This window comes from Microtus ochrogaster, chromosome 7 (assembly GCF_000317375.1).
Source record: "Microtus ochrogaster isolate Prairie Vole_2 chromosome 7, MicOch1.0, whole genome shotgun sequence".
NCBI lineage: Eukaryota > Metazoa > Chordata > Mammalia > Rodentia > Cricetidae > Microtus > Microtus ochrogaster.
In genome coordinates, this window is record NC_022014.1 from 24,915,510 (window position 1) to 24,933,804 (window position 18,295).

General features: G+C 41.8%; 2 protein-coding genes across 2 annotated transcripts; both read left to right on the plus strand.

The window, feature by feature from the left end:
* The first annotated feature begins 8,016 nt into the window (after positions 1–8,016).
* Positions 8,017–8,961, plus strand: LOC101995137 (olfactory receptor 1P1-like). The gene has a single exon (XM_013347145.1). The coding sequence runs from the start codon at positions 8,017–8,019 to the stop codon at positions 8,959–8,961; it is 945 nt and encodes a 314-aa protein (XP_013202599.1).
* A 5,880-nt stretch (positions 8,962–14,841) lies between these two features.
* LOC101995432 (olfactory receptor 1P1-like) lies at positions 14,842–15,786 on the plus strand. The gene has a single exon (XM_013347165.1). It carries the CDS (start codon positions 14,842–14,844, stop codon positions 15,784–15,786), a length of 945 nt encoding a protein of 314 aa, XP_013202619.1.
* The last annotated feature ends 2,509 nt before the right edge of the window (positions 15,787–18,295 follow it).

An 18,295-nucleotide genomic window follows, 5' to 3' on the forward strand; every position in this document is an offset into this window, starting at 1 on the left:
CTCATTACAGATGGTTGTGAGCCACCATGTGGTTGCTGGGAATTGAACTCAGGACCTTTGGAAGAGCAGGCAATGCTCCCAACCTCTGAGCCATCTCTCCAGCCCCCGGGTCTTGTATAATTTTAGTAAATGACCTAAACTTCTTCCCTGATTCTTCAGACTTTTCTCAAGCATTCAAAGCTGCTAAACAAGATAGAGCCAAGGTGTGATCATCAAATTCAAATTGTCCTTGCACATCAGGATATTGTCTTTCACCTGGAAATTGGTCTTGGAAAATATCAGTACCTCTAGCCCTATTTTGTTGTTTTATGGCCCCCAACTTCCTCTTTCCATCACATTCTCCATTGTATCTGAGGACCAGCTTCCAATATTGCTGTAGTTAAATCTTTCAAGTCTTGGGGATAATTCTGATCTGAGTTGCCCATGCATTTAACATCTGTTTTACATAGGGTGAATGCATATCATATGAAATGACTGATTCCTTAAATCCCCTCAAATCTAATATTTCTATAGGATTCCATTAAACTTCTTCATAATGTTGGGTGTCCCTATCATCTAACAGTCATTATTATATAGTAATTGGATGAGTTTGGTTCTCTAATAACCTGGGGCTGCCCCTTTTCAGTTTCATTATGCAGTGATGCAGTCGGTTCTTGTCTAAATTCCTTTTTTTTTTCTGAGTATTTTTCTAATTTTAATTAGTAGATCTTCCTAAAGCTTGTATCTTATCATAGTTAGTCTTTCTCAGGCTTGCATCTTATCAGTTGAATTTTTATATTTTACACAGTTATCAAACAACCTTTAAGGATAAAATATAAATTACCAAACTGACAGTAATTATAATCAGTATTATGTCAGTCCCAGCTAATCAGTTATTCCTTCTTTGATTTATTTTTTCATTTTCAAGCCATCCATTGTGGCACTATACAGAGTCTTCACTTCCTGCACTGTGATGTTTTTCATTCTTAACATGGGAAAGATTTTTTCTTTGAACTTCCCAGTTGTCTTACCAAATCTGGTGTGATGTGTGTGGTGGCAGGGCTGTGAGGCACTAGCCATCAGGTATTGTAGTGCTAGCAGGTATGGTGGTGGGGTGGTGAGGCACTGGGGTCCAGGGCACATATACAGGGGGGTCATAGTGGAAGGAACTGCTTGAGGAGAGGCTGCATCAATGGGGAGACGTGGCGACTTCAGAAGCTGCCTTGCCATCTCTTGCCACGCGTTGGATGCCTAATGTTGCTTTTATCTAAGTTGTTCTACTTACCATTAAAGACTTCGGAGTCATATATTGGGATGAAAACCTACTAGTTCAGAGAAGCTGAGAGCAACCAGCTAACCTTCATTTTTGTCTAAAAACCCAGCAAGAGAACATCTCTCCACACCATCCCAAACCAAAAAGGTCCACAAGTCTCTACTTCTTTCCCTACTCCTTCCTGTACATCAGTCTTCACTGGTCCTCCACACTCTCTATGGCTAATTCTTGTCAACTAGTGGCTGGCTCTGCCCTGGTCTAAGGTTAATATTATTAGTTCAGTCTCAGAGTTTCACAGTGTGATCAAATATCCCGCAACAGGAATGGGCCTCATGTTCAGTCAGAAAGATGTCGGCTACCCTCGCAACAGACCTGCTGCCATTGCACCAGGGGTGCGTCTTGCCTCACTAGTTATTAATGTCACATGTAGGTCCCACAGTTGAATGAGACCGTTGATGACAATTCTCCCACAAGAAGTAGGTTCTGTTCCATAGGAGGGTTAGCAGAAAAAAAAAGTTTCCACTCACCTGTATCTTGACTTCTCTGCTTTTTGTGACCAGAGGTATCCATATTATCTTTTGAAACAAGATTGCTTACTGGCCTGTAACTTTTCAAGTAGGCTTACTGGCCAAAAATATCCAGCATGTGTGACTGCACTTGGCTTTTTTTTTTTTTTAATGTACGTTTTGGGGGATGAACTCAGCAGGTCTTTCTGTTTGCTTGGCCAGCATTTTATTGACTGAACAATCTCCATACCCAGGAAAAACACATCCTATTTCTCATGTTACATGAAGAAGATTTAAGTTATTGCTTTGTTCTTGGTTAAAGAAAATGCTAGAGGAACCAAAACTGGTCTTTCTGGGCAATGACAACAGTTAACAGATGAACCATTTATTGCATTACCATGCAGAACCAGAGCTGAACAAGTGATGGATAGGATCATATCTTGACTAGGGTTGCTAAAATGCATAAACTCTTGTTTCTTCACCCCAGTTCTTCCTCTTTTTAAACTTAAAGCTCATATCAGTACCTCTGAGCTTGGGGGTCACTGAGTCACCTCATTTGTCCTTTGTCCTATACACTGATAAGTTTTTCCATAGTTCATATTTTTCTTGTTTGACTGTTTTGAGACTGGATCTCTTTATGCCAGCCTGTCTGTCCTGGAACTCCATATGCAGATGAGGCTGTCTTTGAACTCATTGAGATCTGCCTACCTTGGCCTCTCAAGTGCTGGGATTAAAGGTGTATGCTACCTTGCCCAGCCCACTGGTCATGTCTTTAATTGGGATCTGGGTGACTGGGCCTGGCTTGTTAGGGCTGCTATAGACTGAGCTTCTGCCCTTAAACTCCATTTACACAGTCAGAAATGAGACCTTAAAATGGGATGATGGTATTAGGATGTTTGGAATTTGTGTATGACACGGTTAAGCTCCTTCTTGGAGGACTGGTTCAAGAGTAACACCAGGGCCTGGCAGTGGTGGTGCACATTATTAAGTCCAGCACTTAGGAAGCAGAGGCAGGTCAGCCTGGTCTGCAGAGTGAGTTTCAGGACAAGCTCAAAGCTACACAGAGAAACCCTATCTTGAACCCCCCCCCCAAAAAAAAAGAGTAACACAAAATGCAGTGACAAGATTATTCTAAAGATCATCAGAGGTACCTCATGATAAAATGCAGTAAGAGGCACAGTGCTGGGGTATCTGGTAGCTATGACATTTATCAGCCATGAAGACAACAACAATATGAAGGTTTAGTATCAGCGGATTCTTATTGATGTCCTGAGAATTAATGTAGGGAAATGACACACTGATAGCTACGAATGTTAAAGTCATAATCTATGACAGGATAAAAACCCAGTAATCCCCCAAGGCACATGGAGGGTCATTCATTCCTCTGGAGAGACAAATGGGCTGACAGTCTGGGCTGGATCTGATTGTGAGGCCCTAAGTCTGCAACACAATTCAGTGCTCAGTCATTCCAGTGTCATGATTAGAGAAGGGAACTGGAGAGGACATGGGACTCTGTGATAAGGAATGGGATCCCTCGGCCCTGGAGTGCAGCACTGGTAAATTTCTAGTCTTAAAGTTACCTTGGTAGCTATGCAACTTCTTTGCTGTCTTGGGGCTCATGCTCACTGTGGGAGAGAATTATTGTGCTTTGAAGAAAAGCCTTTAGTCAATGCTCACAGTTGTGGTGATTCAATGGACACCCTCCCAACCCCTTCATGCCTCTGGTCCATTGAGATGGAGAGATGAAGCTTCTTTGGAAGGAAATACCATGCTGTACACACCAAAAGATCCTGGGGTGTATTTACTGGACATCAGCAGGAACATGTTATGAGTGATTTCTTCCGTGGGTTGTTGGATCATTATTGTTGTTGGGGAACAAAGCCAGAAATCCTAGATTAGCATCTTTCATAGGTTTACATATACATCTGTCCAGGAATACACAAAAGCCACTTTTTATCCTTTGTAGTACATCATATTTGAAGACACGTGATTTGTCCAAATGAAGGCATGCCATTTTGATCATTCATAAAGGGTGACTTACACAGAAATATGTATAGATAGATGGTACTTTTCTATCATTGTTAATAAGTAGCTTGCAAAAACTGCTGTCACATTTCACCAGTATTGCTTTTTCAAATATAAAATTTATTAGTTTAATTCTATCCTAAGGATGAACATTCTTTCTTGGTTTGCCATTCCTTTTCTTTCCTCCCCTCACCCTCCCCTCATTCATCAACATGTGCCAGTGAGATATGCTTATCTTCAACTTTTTGCTTAGTTATGATGCATTAGTACCATTACTCTGTTGTTCTATTATCCAAGACATAACCAATAAAAACTGTTCAAAATGACGTCTTTGTCTCTTGGTATGTTTCCACCAATTTCGGGGTCTTACTCTCTGACATGTTTAAAGAAGAAGCTTATGATTTACTTTAAGGAGGGCGTGTAAAAAGTTATGGGCCAAAGGAGATTTTATTTAGTTAGATGAGGTAGCATTCTCTAGTTCAGTCTAGGGAACAGAGAGTTAATGAGTTTTCTTGGAAGATGTCCAATACTACTGGACCATATCTATCTCCTTTTCAAGAACTTGCTCCTGAGGGAATGTGTGCGTCCTGAGGCAATTGCGAAGCTCCAGATTCCCACAAGAGATGGAGTCTCACACTGGTTGTTTAGGGAAAATAAATACATGGGTAAGTCCTCTGACAGCCCGGGGCTGAACACTTCATGCAATATTATTGGGATTCCAATGTTAAGGTACAGAACTCAATCTGCTGTCTTGTTGCATGGGGGTGTGTAGGGCTCCCCTGAGCACCAAAGGAGACTTCAGGATATGATCTTATTAGACTCCATTTGAAAGAGAAACAGCCGCAGAGTCTCAGGGAACTTTTCATGTTACCTTGATCAACATAGAGAACTGAAGAAGAGGGCACAGGTCATTGTAACGATGACTGGAACACACCCAGACACTATGGTAAGCTCACAATTGGGGTGGAACGCCATCCTTAAAGGACACTTGTTTATCATTGGAAGAAAATATAAGATTTGCTTCCAAAAGAGCAAATAGAAGAGGAAATAAATGTATGATCACCAGACAGTGAAAGTCTTGACAACTGCAGTGCTTGGGAGGAAAGATGAGATACACTTCAAATCTTTCCAAAATACAGGATTCCCACGGAAGTTGGTGCACTCGACAAACACTTCAGTGGAAGGGTCCAGGAAACGGGCCGCAGGGAGAGCAGATGAAGGTGGAGCCCTAAGACTGGAAGGCCAGTGAAGGGTCTGTGAGTAAGGATCATGAAGTGAGACAGAGCCATCTTTGCCGGCAGTAGGGCAGGCAGGTGAAATAAACCTTCTTCACATAGAGGAAATTCTGGGTGCATCTTTCAGCCTGGAAGTAAGTCTCATACTCTCACCCTAGAGCATACATTCAGAGTGGAGAATATTCTAGGGGGAATGGAGTACATGCTTTGCCTGAGAAGTTTCTTCTTGGGGGTGGATCCTGCATGCTAGGATCTTCGTCAGCGCAAACCTGTACTTGGCCCATTAAACACAACTGCAGATAGAATAGAGTTTGAAATTTCTTGTCTCTCTGGCCAGTAGAAAGTCCCTCCTTGAACTCTTTCTCATAAAATCAGGGTAACTAGTTTCTGTTTCATGTGCCCTACTTTCTGACGACAGAAAGGAGCAGCAGAGCTCTGTGTGCCCAATGTTCATGTACATACCGAGCATCTCTTTGTTCCTGACATCAGCTCAGGCACTGCAGTATCACAGTGGAAATGAAAGGGAGGGTCTGGCCTTTCATGTGGTAGTGAAGGTGGAGTTAGCAAGTATAGTGACTAATTATTCTGTTTAAACAGTGGCAGTGAAATTTAATTTCTGTCTAGCCAGTTAGGTGCAGAAAGGCTTTAAGGTCTTTGGGAACTGGTATAAGTTTAATGAAGTGATGGGATAGAGGTTGCTGAAGGATCATCCCATTCCCAAAGAATGTGAGTGGAAAATCCACACCTGAAGTCCAGGTGTGGGTTGGCAGAAAATCCTCCTGGCTAAGGAATTGAAAACTATCTCATTTGACTAACAGTGCACACACAACAAGGGTGGAACTGTTTGTGAAAAAGATAAGGGCTGGGTCCCTAGGAGACCATCTGGACAGAGCTAGCCCAGAAAGACAACTGGGGAGCCACAGAGCAGAGTCTGTTAGACCACCATGGTAGAAAGTCCCTGTCACTGAACAACAGCTGCCAAGAGCAACTGACTGATTTTGGTTCAAGCATGGGCTCTGAAAGACTATTGTTCTGTCTAAAGCACACCACACCACGGTAGGCCATTTGGAATCAATAAGAGTAGAGATCACACCCAGGTTCTGCTGTTTTCTCATGTGTGACCTTCAGGCAACTCCTGACCCTTCTCTTCCTTGCTCAGCACAGGATTGCAGTGAGGTCTGCTAGTCCCTCTGAGCAGATTTAAGATTTAGAAGTTTTGGCATCAGGGACCTGCTGGATTTGGGTTTGTACTTTCTTTCAAGACTTTTATAGTTTTAGCTCTTATGTGTTAGACCTTTGTCCATTCTGAATTAGTGTTGCATATGATCTGAGGTAGAGTTCTAATTCATTCCTTTGCATGTAGACAAACTGCCTGATGGATATAAATAAGAAATGCTTTTGTTATTTTTCTAATGTTGAGCTTCATTTCCACTTTAAATGTTTTTCCTTCTTCCTGCTTTTCTTTACTTTGCTCTTGTCCTTGTGTATTATATTGTTTATTGTATCTTGCGAAGGTGTTTGAGGCAGTGTATTCTCCTTTGCTGTGCTAATAGTATTCCATAGACTCTGATGTGTGACATTATTATGATTATTATCTAGGCAGTCAGTAATTTAGAGGGTTGAAATTATTTAACTTTGTAACTGGCACATAATTGCACACATTTATAGGTAGCTTATGATAATTCAATGCTTGTAGAATAGTGGAAGGAAGTCCTGGGAGAGATCTCGGGGAGGGAGTGATCAATGCATAGTTAATAAGGAGGAAATGACAGTGTTCTACAACACAGTCAGTGGTCCTGCTTGGCAATAACCTATTATATGTTTTATAGAGTTCAAAATTTTAAAATGCCTTTTTGGTTGTTAATAATTATCCACTGAAGACATTTAGGTTTTTTCCAAATTGATGAGGCATGTTTACTTTCAAATTTTGCTACTGTCTTCTTTTAGTCCTGTAAATTAATTTTAATTGAATTTTTATGAGAGGTCATAAAATTGATTCATTATCAGTTTTTTGAGATTGGGTTTAGTTTTATCATCTTATGCAGTTTATATTTGGTAATTTAAGTAGAAAATTAGAAGTAAAATATTTTCATGGGCATAACTGGAAATAGAGTGATAATGTACATATTCACATATATGTTTTATTATTTTGTTTGGCGTTTTACGTTTTTCCATTTCTTTAAATGGCCTCTCATGTAGCCCAGGCTGGACTCAAGTTCACTACATAGAGAAGGCTAGCCATTAACTGTTGATCTTTCTAACTCCATATCCCATGAGCTAGAATCACAAGTGCCTCCCCAGTTTTGCAATTCTAGACAACAGTGGTTTTGATCTTTTCTTCCTGTTTCACTGAATCTCTGAGAATAGTCTAGATATCACAAGTCTTTACTAAGTAGTTTTCTTACTGGAGAAACATGATTTCTAGAAAAATGGGAAGCATGAGCTGTTGTCTTCAGAATATTAGGTTTGTGACACTGTTGGATCAGAACAGTTGCACACGGATCCAAAAGTGGTTTGAGTGGGTTTGGCAGGCTGAATCCAAATAGTCAAAGATTTCAGTATAGATAATTGTGCCCATATCTTGAGATTGAAGACTGTCTGGGGTTATGGATTATTACTGTGTTAGTAATCTGTCACTGAGCCAGGTGCAGGATTGGTATTCAGTACCTATAGAACATATGAAGTGGATGACAAATCTTGAATACTTAGAGCTTTGCTAAGTAAAATTATATATAGTTCAAGCAAAGTTACCTTGTTCAGATGATATGTAGAAAAACACCCAAGAACTATTTTAATGGTTATCATTTGCATCTTGCAGAACTTTCTGGAAGAGCATCTTGGACAGTCTGCATTAAGTGGCCTATGAATATACCAGATGGTTACTATGCAAACTCTGTGATTCTTCTCTAGAGCTCAGAGAAGGGTGTGTGCAGCAATCTTCTAGAGTGAAACATCTCAGAAAGCAAGCTCAGGATTTCCCACATTGACCTCTGTGCTCATGGCAAAAAGGAACCAGACTGGCACCTTTGAGTTCCTCCTCTGGGGACTCTCAGAGCAGCCAGAGCAACAGCGCATCCTCTTCCTGCTCTTCCTGTGGATGTACCTGGTCACCGTGGCTGGCAATCTGCTCATTGTCCTGGCCATTGTTACTGATGTACGACTCCACACCCCCATGTACTTCTTCCTTGCCAGCCTGTCCTGTGCTGACATCCTTTTCACCTCCACCACGGTACCCAAGGCACTGGTGAACATCCACTCCCGGAGTAGGACCATCTCCTATGCAGGATGTCTGGTCCAGCTCTACTTCTTCTTAACCTTTGGAGACATGGACAGCTTCCTCTTGGCCACAATGGCCTATGACCGATTTGTGGCCATTTGTCACCCTCTCCACTACACGATGATCATGAGCTTCAGGCGTTGCTCACTCTTGGTGACAGCCTGCTGGACCCTTACAAATCTTGTTGCCATGACACACACTTTCCTCATATTCCGGCTCTCCTTCTGCTCCAAGAAGGTCATTCCAGATTTCTACTGTGACCTGGGACCCCTGATGAAGATTTCTTGCTCTGACACCAGAATTAATGAGCTTGTGGTTCTTTTCTTGGGGGGTACAGCCATATTAGTCCCCCTTTTACTCATTATTGTATCTTATATCCGCATTATGCTAGCTGTTCTCAGGGTCCCATCTGCTCAAGGGAGGCGCAAGGCCTTTTCTACCTGTGGGTCCCACCTTGCTGTGGTGGCCCTGTTCTTTGGAACAGTGATAAGGGCTTATCTGTGCCCCTCATCCTCATCCTCCAACTCTGTGGTAGAGGACACAGCAGCTACTGTCATGTATACAGTGGTGACTCCACTGCTAAATCCCTTCATTTACAGCCTTCGGAACAAGGACATGAAGGGGGCACTTGTCAGAATTCTCAGGGTCAAAGTCTCCTTCTCCTGAAGCCAGTGACTTCTGCAGAGAAACTGAAGGTGTTCTCAATTCCCTCTTCTGAGGATCTTCCAGAATTTTCTACCTCAAGTGTCTTCTTCTGAATCCTAAAGATGCTCTATCATGGCCTCGCTCACTCATTCCTCATGTTAAGTTTCTTAGATTTGATCAAAACTTGATAATTTTAGAGTGGGAGTATTGAATATCCATAGTCAAATTATCTTTACTATACCTAGGTCTCTTAATAACCATCCATTGTTCATTTCTGTATCTGACCTAACATTTTTTGACAAATACATAGTCCTTAAATATGTTCCTAAGAGACTCACTTCCATGAGTTCAAAAGCTAAAAGCGTCATGTGAAACTTATAGCAGTTTTCTCTGTTTTGATACAACCTACTTACTTTCTGTCCTCACTAATGCACTTGGTAAATTCATTAACTTGTGAGATTTTGTTCTATAATTAATAAGGGTTCATGTTGCTACTTCTATGTTATTTGAGACAACCGGAATCAATGTTTCCTGATCATGATCTCCTGTTTGGCTCATAGAGAAACTAACTTGGGGACTGAAGAGATAGCTCAGTTTTTAAGATAATACTGACAGAGCGATGACAAACTAATCAACCTAAGAGACTGAAGGAGCCTGAGAAAGATGAAGAGTTTTTGAACGTATGACTTATATAGAATTACATGAAAATTGATTACTTAGACATTAAAAGTAAACCATAAAAATAATTCCTAAAGGATCGTGAAAGGCAAAAATGTAAAAATCAAATAGAGAAAATATCTGTATTAAATTAAGGTAGGAACTACCAACTTCACCTAGGTCAGATTCCACACACACACACACACACACACACACACACACACACACACACACACATATTTATACATAATATATTTACTGTCTCAAAATTTCCATAAAATGAAACAATTTAAACAAAAGCTTTTGATTTATTTTAAGGGGGTTGTGTAAAAAGTCATGCACCAAAGGAGTTTTTATTTAGTTGTATGGGGTATCATTCTCTGGTTCAGTCTAGGAAACAGTTCATGAATTTTTTTGAAAGACGTCCAGTGCTACTGGACCACATCTTTCTTCTTTCCAAGAACTTGCTCCTGAGGGAATGTGTGAGTCCTGAGGTAATTCCCAAGCTCCAGCTTCCCACCAGAGATGGGGAGTCTCACACTGGTTCTTCTGGGAAATAAATACATGGGTAAGTCCTCTGACAGCCCAGGGCTGGAACACTTCATGTGATATTATTGGGGTCCTGATGTTGAGGATCAGAGCTCAACCTGCAGCCCTGCTGCATGGGGTGTGGAGGGCTCCGCGGAGCACCAAAGGAGGCTTCAGGATGTGATCTTATTAGATTCCACCTGAAGCTGAAATAGCCTCAGAGTCTCAGGGAACGTTCCATGTTACGTCAATCATCACAGAGGACTGAAGAGGCACCAGTCATTGTGATGGTGACAGGGACACACATATGCAGTATGGTGAGCTCACAACTAGGGTGAAACACAACCCTAAAGGACCCCTGTTCACCACCACAGAAGCAGAATGTCAGAACCTGGGAGAAAACGTAAATAAGGTTTGCTTCCCTTCTCTGAAGAGCAAGTAGAGGGAGATGATTTTAATCACTGGACAGTGAAAGTGAAACGTAGTCTTGGCAACAGCAGTGCTTGGGAAGAACGATGGTGTACATTTCACGTTTTTCCAACCAAAAGGGGATTCCATGGAAGTCAGTGCGGTCAACAAACACTTCAGGGGACAGGTTCAGGAAACAGCCCGAAAGGAGAGCACATGAAGGATGCGCCTTGAAGAGCTTTGAAGGCTGGTGTGGCCTCTAAAGGCTTTGAGAACAAGGAGCATGCGGTGAGGTAGAGCCGTCCCCCAGGGATGGACAAGCAGGTAAAAGAAACCTTTTGCTTTGCTAGAGGAAACCCTGGGTGCATCTCCCAGAGTTGCTGAGAGTGTTGTACTCTCATCCTAGATGTGTACCTTCAGCTAGGAGAGTATTCTAGAAGGAAAGTGGGTATGCTCTTTGCCTGAGAAGGTCCTTCCTATAGAGTAGATTCTATATTCTAGAATCTGCATCAAGGCAAGCCTGTACTTGGCCAATTGGACACAACTGCAGACCGAAAAGAGGCTGATATTTTTTGGACTCTATGGTTGGTGAACAATCCCTTCTGGAACTCGTTCTTGTGTGACTGGCTTTTTTGTTACTTTTACTGCTGTGTGCTTCGGTTTCTGAGGGTAGAATGGAGGAGCAGACCTGTGAAGGACCAATGCGCATGCCCTCCCAGCTCCAAACTAATATGCTTTTGTGGAACGTCTCTTTGTTTCTGACGTTAGCTCAGGCACAGCAGAATCACAGTGGTAAAGAAAGGGGAGGGACTGGCTTTTCTTGTGGTGGTAAAGTTGGAGTTAGCAAATTATTGTTTGAAAATAGTAGTAGTGAAATTGAATTTCCAACTAGCCAGTTAATTCCAGAAAGGCTTTAGGGTCTTTTGGAACTGATACTAATTTAGTGACAGAATGTAATAGAGGTTACTGAAAGAGCTTCCCATATACAATGAAGGTGGGTGGTAACTCCAGACATCAAGTCCAGGTATGAGTTGGCTGAGGAATTGAAAACTGTCTCATTTGACTAACAGAGCAGACACAGCATGAGTGGGACTGTTTGTGAAAAAGGTAAGAGGTAGAGGAGACCACCTGGACAGAGCTGGCCCAGAAGGACTAAACACTAAAGTCTGCAATGGGAATTCTGCAATGGGGAGCCACAGAACAGAGTCTGTTAGATCACCATGGTAGAAAGTCCCTGTCACTGAACAACAGCTGCCAAGAGCAACTGACTGATTTTAAACACGGGCTCTATTGTTCTGTCTAAAGCACACCATACCACGGTAGGCCATTTGGAATCAAAAAGAGTAGAGATCACACCCAGGTTCTGCTGTTTTCTCATGTGTGACCTTCAGGCAACTCCTGACCCTTATCTTCCTTGCTCAGCACAGGATTACAGTGAGGTCTGCTAGTCTCTCTGAGCAGATTTAAGATTTAGAAGTTTGGGCATCAAGGACCTGCTGGATTTGGGTTTGCTGCTCCTCTTTCCCTATTCTATCCAAGCCTCAACTGGAGGCACTGGCAGGAACACGCTGCTCAGTTTTCCAGTAAGTGTCCCTGTCCTCAAGTTTGGGTGATCTTTCTTTGCTCCTGAACTCTCAGGTCTGGCACAGCCAGGCTTCAGTGTAATATGTTCTGTCCTAGTCCAGGGGAGGAGCTGTCCTTTCAGACCCCAGACACCTATAAAACAACCTATAGTTACTACATTATTACACCTATAAAAATTCAGTCTGGATCTTAAAAAAATCCTTCTACATATTGCCTCAAAAGCATTTTTAATGCCTGTTTGACTAACAATTTTTATTCTATTCTACCAATATTCAATTTCTCTAGATATCCTGCAAACTCCCCCTGTTTTTTCAAGACAGGGTTTCACTGTAGCTTTGAAGCTTGTCCTGGAAACTAGTTCTTGTAGACCAGGCTAGCCTTGAACTCACAGAGATCCGCCTGCCTCTGCCTCCTGAATGCTGGGATTAAAGGCGTGTACCACCACAGCTTGCAAACTTTCCCTGTAGATCTGTTTGTTCAACTGGAACCTAGTCCAGGATATTGCATTGCACATGGTTGCTAGAATTCCCATTGCAGACTTTAGTGTTTAGCAGCTCATTTTGTACAGCAAGGACTGACTGATGAGGGTACCACGCCCTCCCTGCCCAGCATCAGCAACACCTGGAGCTTGTTGGAAGTATGAGTTCCCAGGATGCAGCCCCAGCTCTGATGCAGAACAGACCGAATTGGTGACATCTGAGCTCTAGAGTCAGGGGCACTGCTATCTCACTAAGGATTCGTTCACCAATTGGTAGGCACTTGAGTTGTTTTTGGCTTTTGTCTATAATGAATAATGTTAAGAAGTGTATGTACATGTTTTTGCTTTCCTGGGTGTAATGAGGCTATACAACACTTGACGAGCCTTTTAAGAAACGCCAGATTGTTTTCTATATTGGTCACACTGTTTCACATTCCACCAACAGGTCCCTGGGTATCAGAGTTTTCTCATCCTGGATACAGTTCATGTTTCCTGACTTACTGGCTTGATGACCTAGAAGGTGGAAAGTGGCTTCTCATTGTGTGCTTGTGTTTCTCACTCTCCTTTTTGTTTGTTCTTTGAAACAATTTTGTTTGTTGGTTGTCCACAGAAAATATCTTCTGTATGAAAACATTAGTGCAGACAGGTATGCTTTCTAGGAAACAATTCCTTAGACTCAAAGAAAAATACATCTCATCATATGGGTTCAGTAAAGTTGCTTGGGAAAGTGTGTGCTGGACAATGCTTAAAATATATCACTGTTAGCTAACCTGTTGCTTATATATTCTAAAAAAAAATTTTAAGCATTACTTTCCAAATGGAGCACACTGGCACATATCTATAGTCTCAGAACGCAGGAGGTTGAGGCAGAAGGATCAGTAGTTCTAGGTCATCATTTGCTATGTAGAGAATTTGAGGACAGATTTGCTACATGTGATCCTGTTTCAAAAACAAATAACCTCCCACATTCTGAATTTTTGAGATTATACTTTGAAGCACAAATGTTTCAATTATTTGGATTAAAACTCAATTTAAATTAAGTTTTAATATAATTAAAATTAAATGTAATTTGATGGTGTTTTCTTTACTGTCATGTTATCGTGCAACATGGATTTTGGTGTCATAGCTAAGAAACCATAGATTTACTTGAAAATTTAGGCTTGCATTTTCTTCAAACATTTTTTACAGCTTTAGCTCTTATATGTTAGGCCTTTGTCCATTTTGAATTAGTATTGTATATGCTCTGAGGTAGGGTTTTAATTCATTCCTTTGCATGTAGACAAACTACCTGATGGATATAATAAGAAATGCTTTTGTTGATTTTCTGATGTTGAGCTTCAACTTGACCCAAACCGTTTTTCCATTCATTGCTTTCCTTCATTTTGTTCTTGTCCTTGAGTATTGTATGGGTTATCGTATTTTGCAAAGGTGTTGTGCCAGTGTATTCTTCTTTGCTGTGCTGCTAATATTCCACAGACTCTGATGTGTGACATTGCTAGCATTCTTTTCTAGGCATTCTGTAATTTTGTTAGTTAATAGTATTTTATTTTGTATCTGACACATAATTTCACATATTTATGGGTAGTCTATGATAATTCAACCCATGTAGAAAGTGACCTTTAGAGGGAGGAAGAGTCCTGGGATGGATTTGGGAGGTAGTGCCCAATGCATAGTTATTAAGGAGGAAGTGACAGTGTTCTACAACACACTCAGTAATTCTGTTTGGCAATGACCTGTTGCGTATTTTATAGAATGCAGATTGTAAAATATGTTTTTGTTATTAGTAATTCTCTACTAAAGACATTTAACCCCTTTCCAGGTTTCTGAGGCATTTTTATTTTCTAACATTGTTACTGTCTTCTCTAAGTTTTGTAAATAATTTTAATGGATTTTTTGTTTTAATTTGAAATTTTCATACTATGTATTAAAAGCAAATACAACAAGTTATGGAATGATTCCACCATATCATTCCATATTCATCATTTTTAAAATTGTTTTTATTGAGCTATGTATTTTTCTCTACTCCCCTCTTCCTCTCCCTCCCCTTTTATCTTCTTATCATTTGCATCATGCAGAACTTTCTGGAAGAGCATCTTGGACAGTCTGCATTAAGTGGCCTATGAATATACCAGATGGTTACTATGCAAACTCTGTGATTCTTCTCTAGAAGGGTGTGTGCAGCAATCTTCTAGAGTGAAACATCTCAGAAAGCAAGCTCAGGATTTCCCGCATTGACCTCTGTGCTCATGGCAAGAGGGAACCAGACCAGCACCTTTGAGTTCCTCCTCTGGGGACTCTCAGAGCAGCCAGAGCAACAGCGCATCCTCTTCCTGCTCTTCCTGTGGATGTACCTGGTCACCGTGACTGGCAATCTGCTCATTGTCCTGGCCATTGTTACTCATGTACGACTCCACACCCCCATGTACTTCTTCCTTGCCAGCCTGTCTTGTGATGACATCCTTTTCACCTCCACCACGGTACCCAAGGCCCTGGTGAACATCCACTCCCAGAGTAGGACCATCTCCTATGCAGGATGCCTGGTCCAGCTCTACTTCTTCTTAACTTTTGGAGACATGGACATCTTCCTCCTGGCCACAATGGCCTATGACCGATTTGTGGCCATTTGTCACCCTCTCCACTACACGATGATAATGAGTTTGAGGCGTTGCTCACTCTTGGTGACAGCCTGCTGGACCCTTACAAATCTTGTTGCCATGACACACACCTTTCTCATGTTCCATCTCTCCTTCTGCTTCAAGAAAGTCATCCAAGATTTCTACTGTGACCTGGGACCCCTGATGAAGATTGCTTGCTCTGACACCAGAATTAATGAGCTTGTGCTTCTCTTTTTGGGGGGTGCTGTCATATTAATCCCCTTTTTGCTCATCCTTGTGTCTTATATCCGCATTGTGTCAGCTATCCTCAGAGTCCCTTCTGCCCAAGGGAGGCGCAAGGCCTTTTCTACCTGTGGGTCCCACCTTGCTGTGGTGTCCCTGTGCTTTGTAACAGTGATAAAGGCTTATCTGTGCCCCTCATCCTCATCCTCCAACTCAGTGGTAGAGGACATAGCAGCTACTGTCATGTACACAGTGGTGACTCCCTTACTGAACCCCTTCATTTATAGCCTTCGGAACAAAGACATGAAGGAGGCACTGGTCAGAATTCTCAGGGGCAAAATCTCCTTCTCTTGAGGCCAGTGACTTTTGCAAAGGAATAAAATGTGTCCTCTATTCCCTCTTCTGAGGATCTTCCAGAATTTTCTACCTCAAGTGTCTCCTTCTGAATCCTACATATGCTCTATCATAGCCCTGCTCACTTACTCCTCACTCAAGTTTCTTAGATTTGAGGAAATGAAAGATTCTCTAGTTGTGGACTTGTTATGAAATGTTTCTTTGTTCATTTATTTTGTGATCTCATTCTCAGAAGGATGATTTACTCAATAAAAGACAGCATAATAGACAATTGTTTCTGTGTGCACAATTATTCTGGAGCTGAAAATTCATTTTTTTTTTTGCCCAAAAGAAAATGCACTCTTTGGAGAATATCAACCATGAGTACTGTGTATTTTTATAATCCCCACCCTCCCTGTCAATATCAGATTGTTCCCTCATCCAGCTTCTCCTATGCTCGGTCACATTTCACTATCAAATTCATTTCCTCTTCATCTATGGTATGCGCCCCACAATGAGCTCACATGTATATCTCTCCTTCTGAGTCAAACTTGTGTCCCCTACATGGACATGCGTGGAAGGTTGAATACCGGGACATGAGAAACCTATCACAGAGTTTGTGCATGTGGAAACTGCTCTCCCTCCTCACGCAGCAGCTGGCTGCCTCAGCTGGGAGTGGGCTTGTATGGCCGTGTGCTGGCAAGTATAGCTGCTGAAGGTTAATGAACATAACAACCCTGTCTCATGCAGAAGACATTATTTTGCTGTAGTTCTCTAGGATCTCTGGCCCTTATTCCTTTTCTGTTCTCTCTTTCACCATGATTGTTACCCTCTCGTGACCTTGTTTTTCTTTGCCATGACAAACATGTTGCTCTCCTGCTTGTGGTGACACTGGTGTGAACAAACCCACTGCAGAGCTGGAGTGTGACAGTCAAGCTCCTGAGGTCATAGACAACGCAGCACTGATGGTGGGGATTGTTTCAAACCATGTTCTTTGTTCTGTTATCAGTAGACTCATATCTTGTGTCTATGAAGTCTCTGACCTAATCAAGAGGATATTGAGTGGTTGATCTGCCCATTGCTGTTTATGTCAGTACACTCTATGAAGTTCATGCAATGAAATAATGAAAGGTTGAAAAAAAGGGAACAGAAAATACAAAGACTAGCTGAAGAACAGACCCTGGGAAAACACTGGTAAAGGCCACTCTTTGTTCTTGGGAAGTTTTCCTGACTTTTTTGGGGAGGAGTCTTAGCTTTCTTTTAGCTCTGGAAACATACCCCACCCACAGCTTGAAATTCCCCATGATCTCTCATTGTAATTGGAACAAAAACCATGCTCAAAATCCTTTATAAAAATGGTAAATGAGCTCAGTGGTTGATACATGGGTGTCTCTGGTCTTAGCTGTGACCTGAAATGTAGAGGAGATAGGGATGAATGAGAAGTCCCTGATGTGGAATTCCCTTCTATGAATATGTTTTATTTACCATTGGTTAATTAAGAAGCTGCTTTTGGCCTATAGCATGGTGAAATAGAGCAAGGAAGGAATTCCAAGCAGAGATTGAGGAGAAAGTAGGTGGAGTCAAGGAGACGCCATGTAGCCATCAAAGGAGACAGATGCACCAGAACTTTACCTGGTAAGCCACAGCCATATCGAAATACACAGATTAATAGAAATGGGTTAATTCAAGATGTAAGAGCTAGCTAGGAATACACTAGAGTCATTGGTCAAGCAGTGTTGCAATTAATATAGTTTCTGTGTGATTATTTCAGGTCTGGGCAGCTGGGAACAAAAGAACAGTCTCCATCTACAAGTCCCCACAGACAGGCTGAGTATGCAGTCTTTAGCAAACCAGAAAGCCACCCATTAGCATGGACTGCAGAACAGGCAAAAAGCATTTAGTAACAAGCACGGCAATGCAGCAAGCCTCTAGATTGGTTCCACATTAAAATTATATAGGAGCTGTAATAGAGGCTCGATGTTCAAACTTTCCCAGGAGTCAAGGGAGGTGACAGCCAGGCTTTAGTGCTTTTCAGAGGTCCCCATCACTGTTGACTTAGGATTCCTCTGAATGATTCTTCCAGCCATGAGTTCTTTCTTGCCATCTCCTTAGTTTTTAAGGCATATGTAGTTCTGCCTCATGTTACTCTGACTGATGGTCTTGAACTGGGAAGAGAAAATAATTTAAAAGAAGATGCAAAGGAAACAGTTGATATCTTAGAAAGCTGTAGTGGTCTGTACTTGCAGCTTCAATTCTGACTGCTCCATTGGGCTAGAGTTTCATTCCCCATGGGATGCTTTAAGAAGAAAACACAAATGCTCAAAGCTTTCACCAAAAAGTCTGACTGAATTAATGATGCCCAGAAAGGGTGCTTTTGAGGTGTTCAAATGTCCAGGCAGGATTTAGGCTTTCTGGTATATTTGCAACCTGGAAGATGAACAGGCTGATGGAAGTCATTGGAAATGAGTGTTTAAGGGATGTGGCAGTAAGTCAAGGAATTCCAGGAGCCAATAGAATTGGAGTTGTGACT

Excerpts from the sequence above, each read along its gene's own strand:
- LOC101995137 (XM_013347145.1), top strand. The coding sequence starts at position 8,017 with ATGGCAAAAAGGAACCAGACTGGCACCTTTGAGTTCCTCCTCTGGGGA.
- LOC101995432 (XM_013347165.1), top strand. The coding sequence starts at position 14,842 with ATGGCAAGAGGGAACCAGACCAGCACCTTTGAGTTCCTCCTCTGGGGA.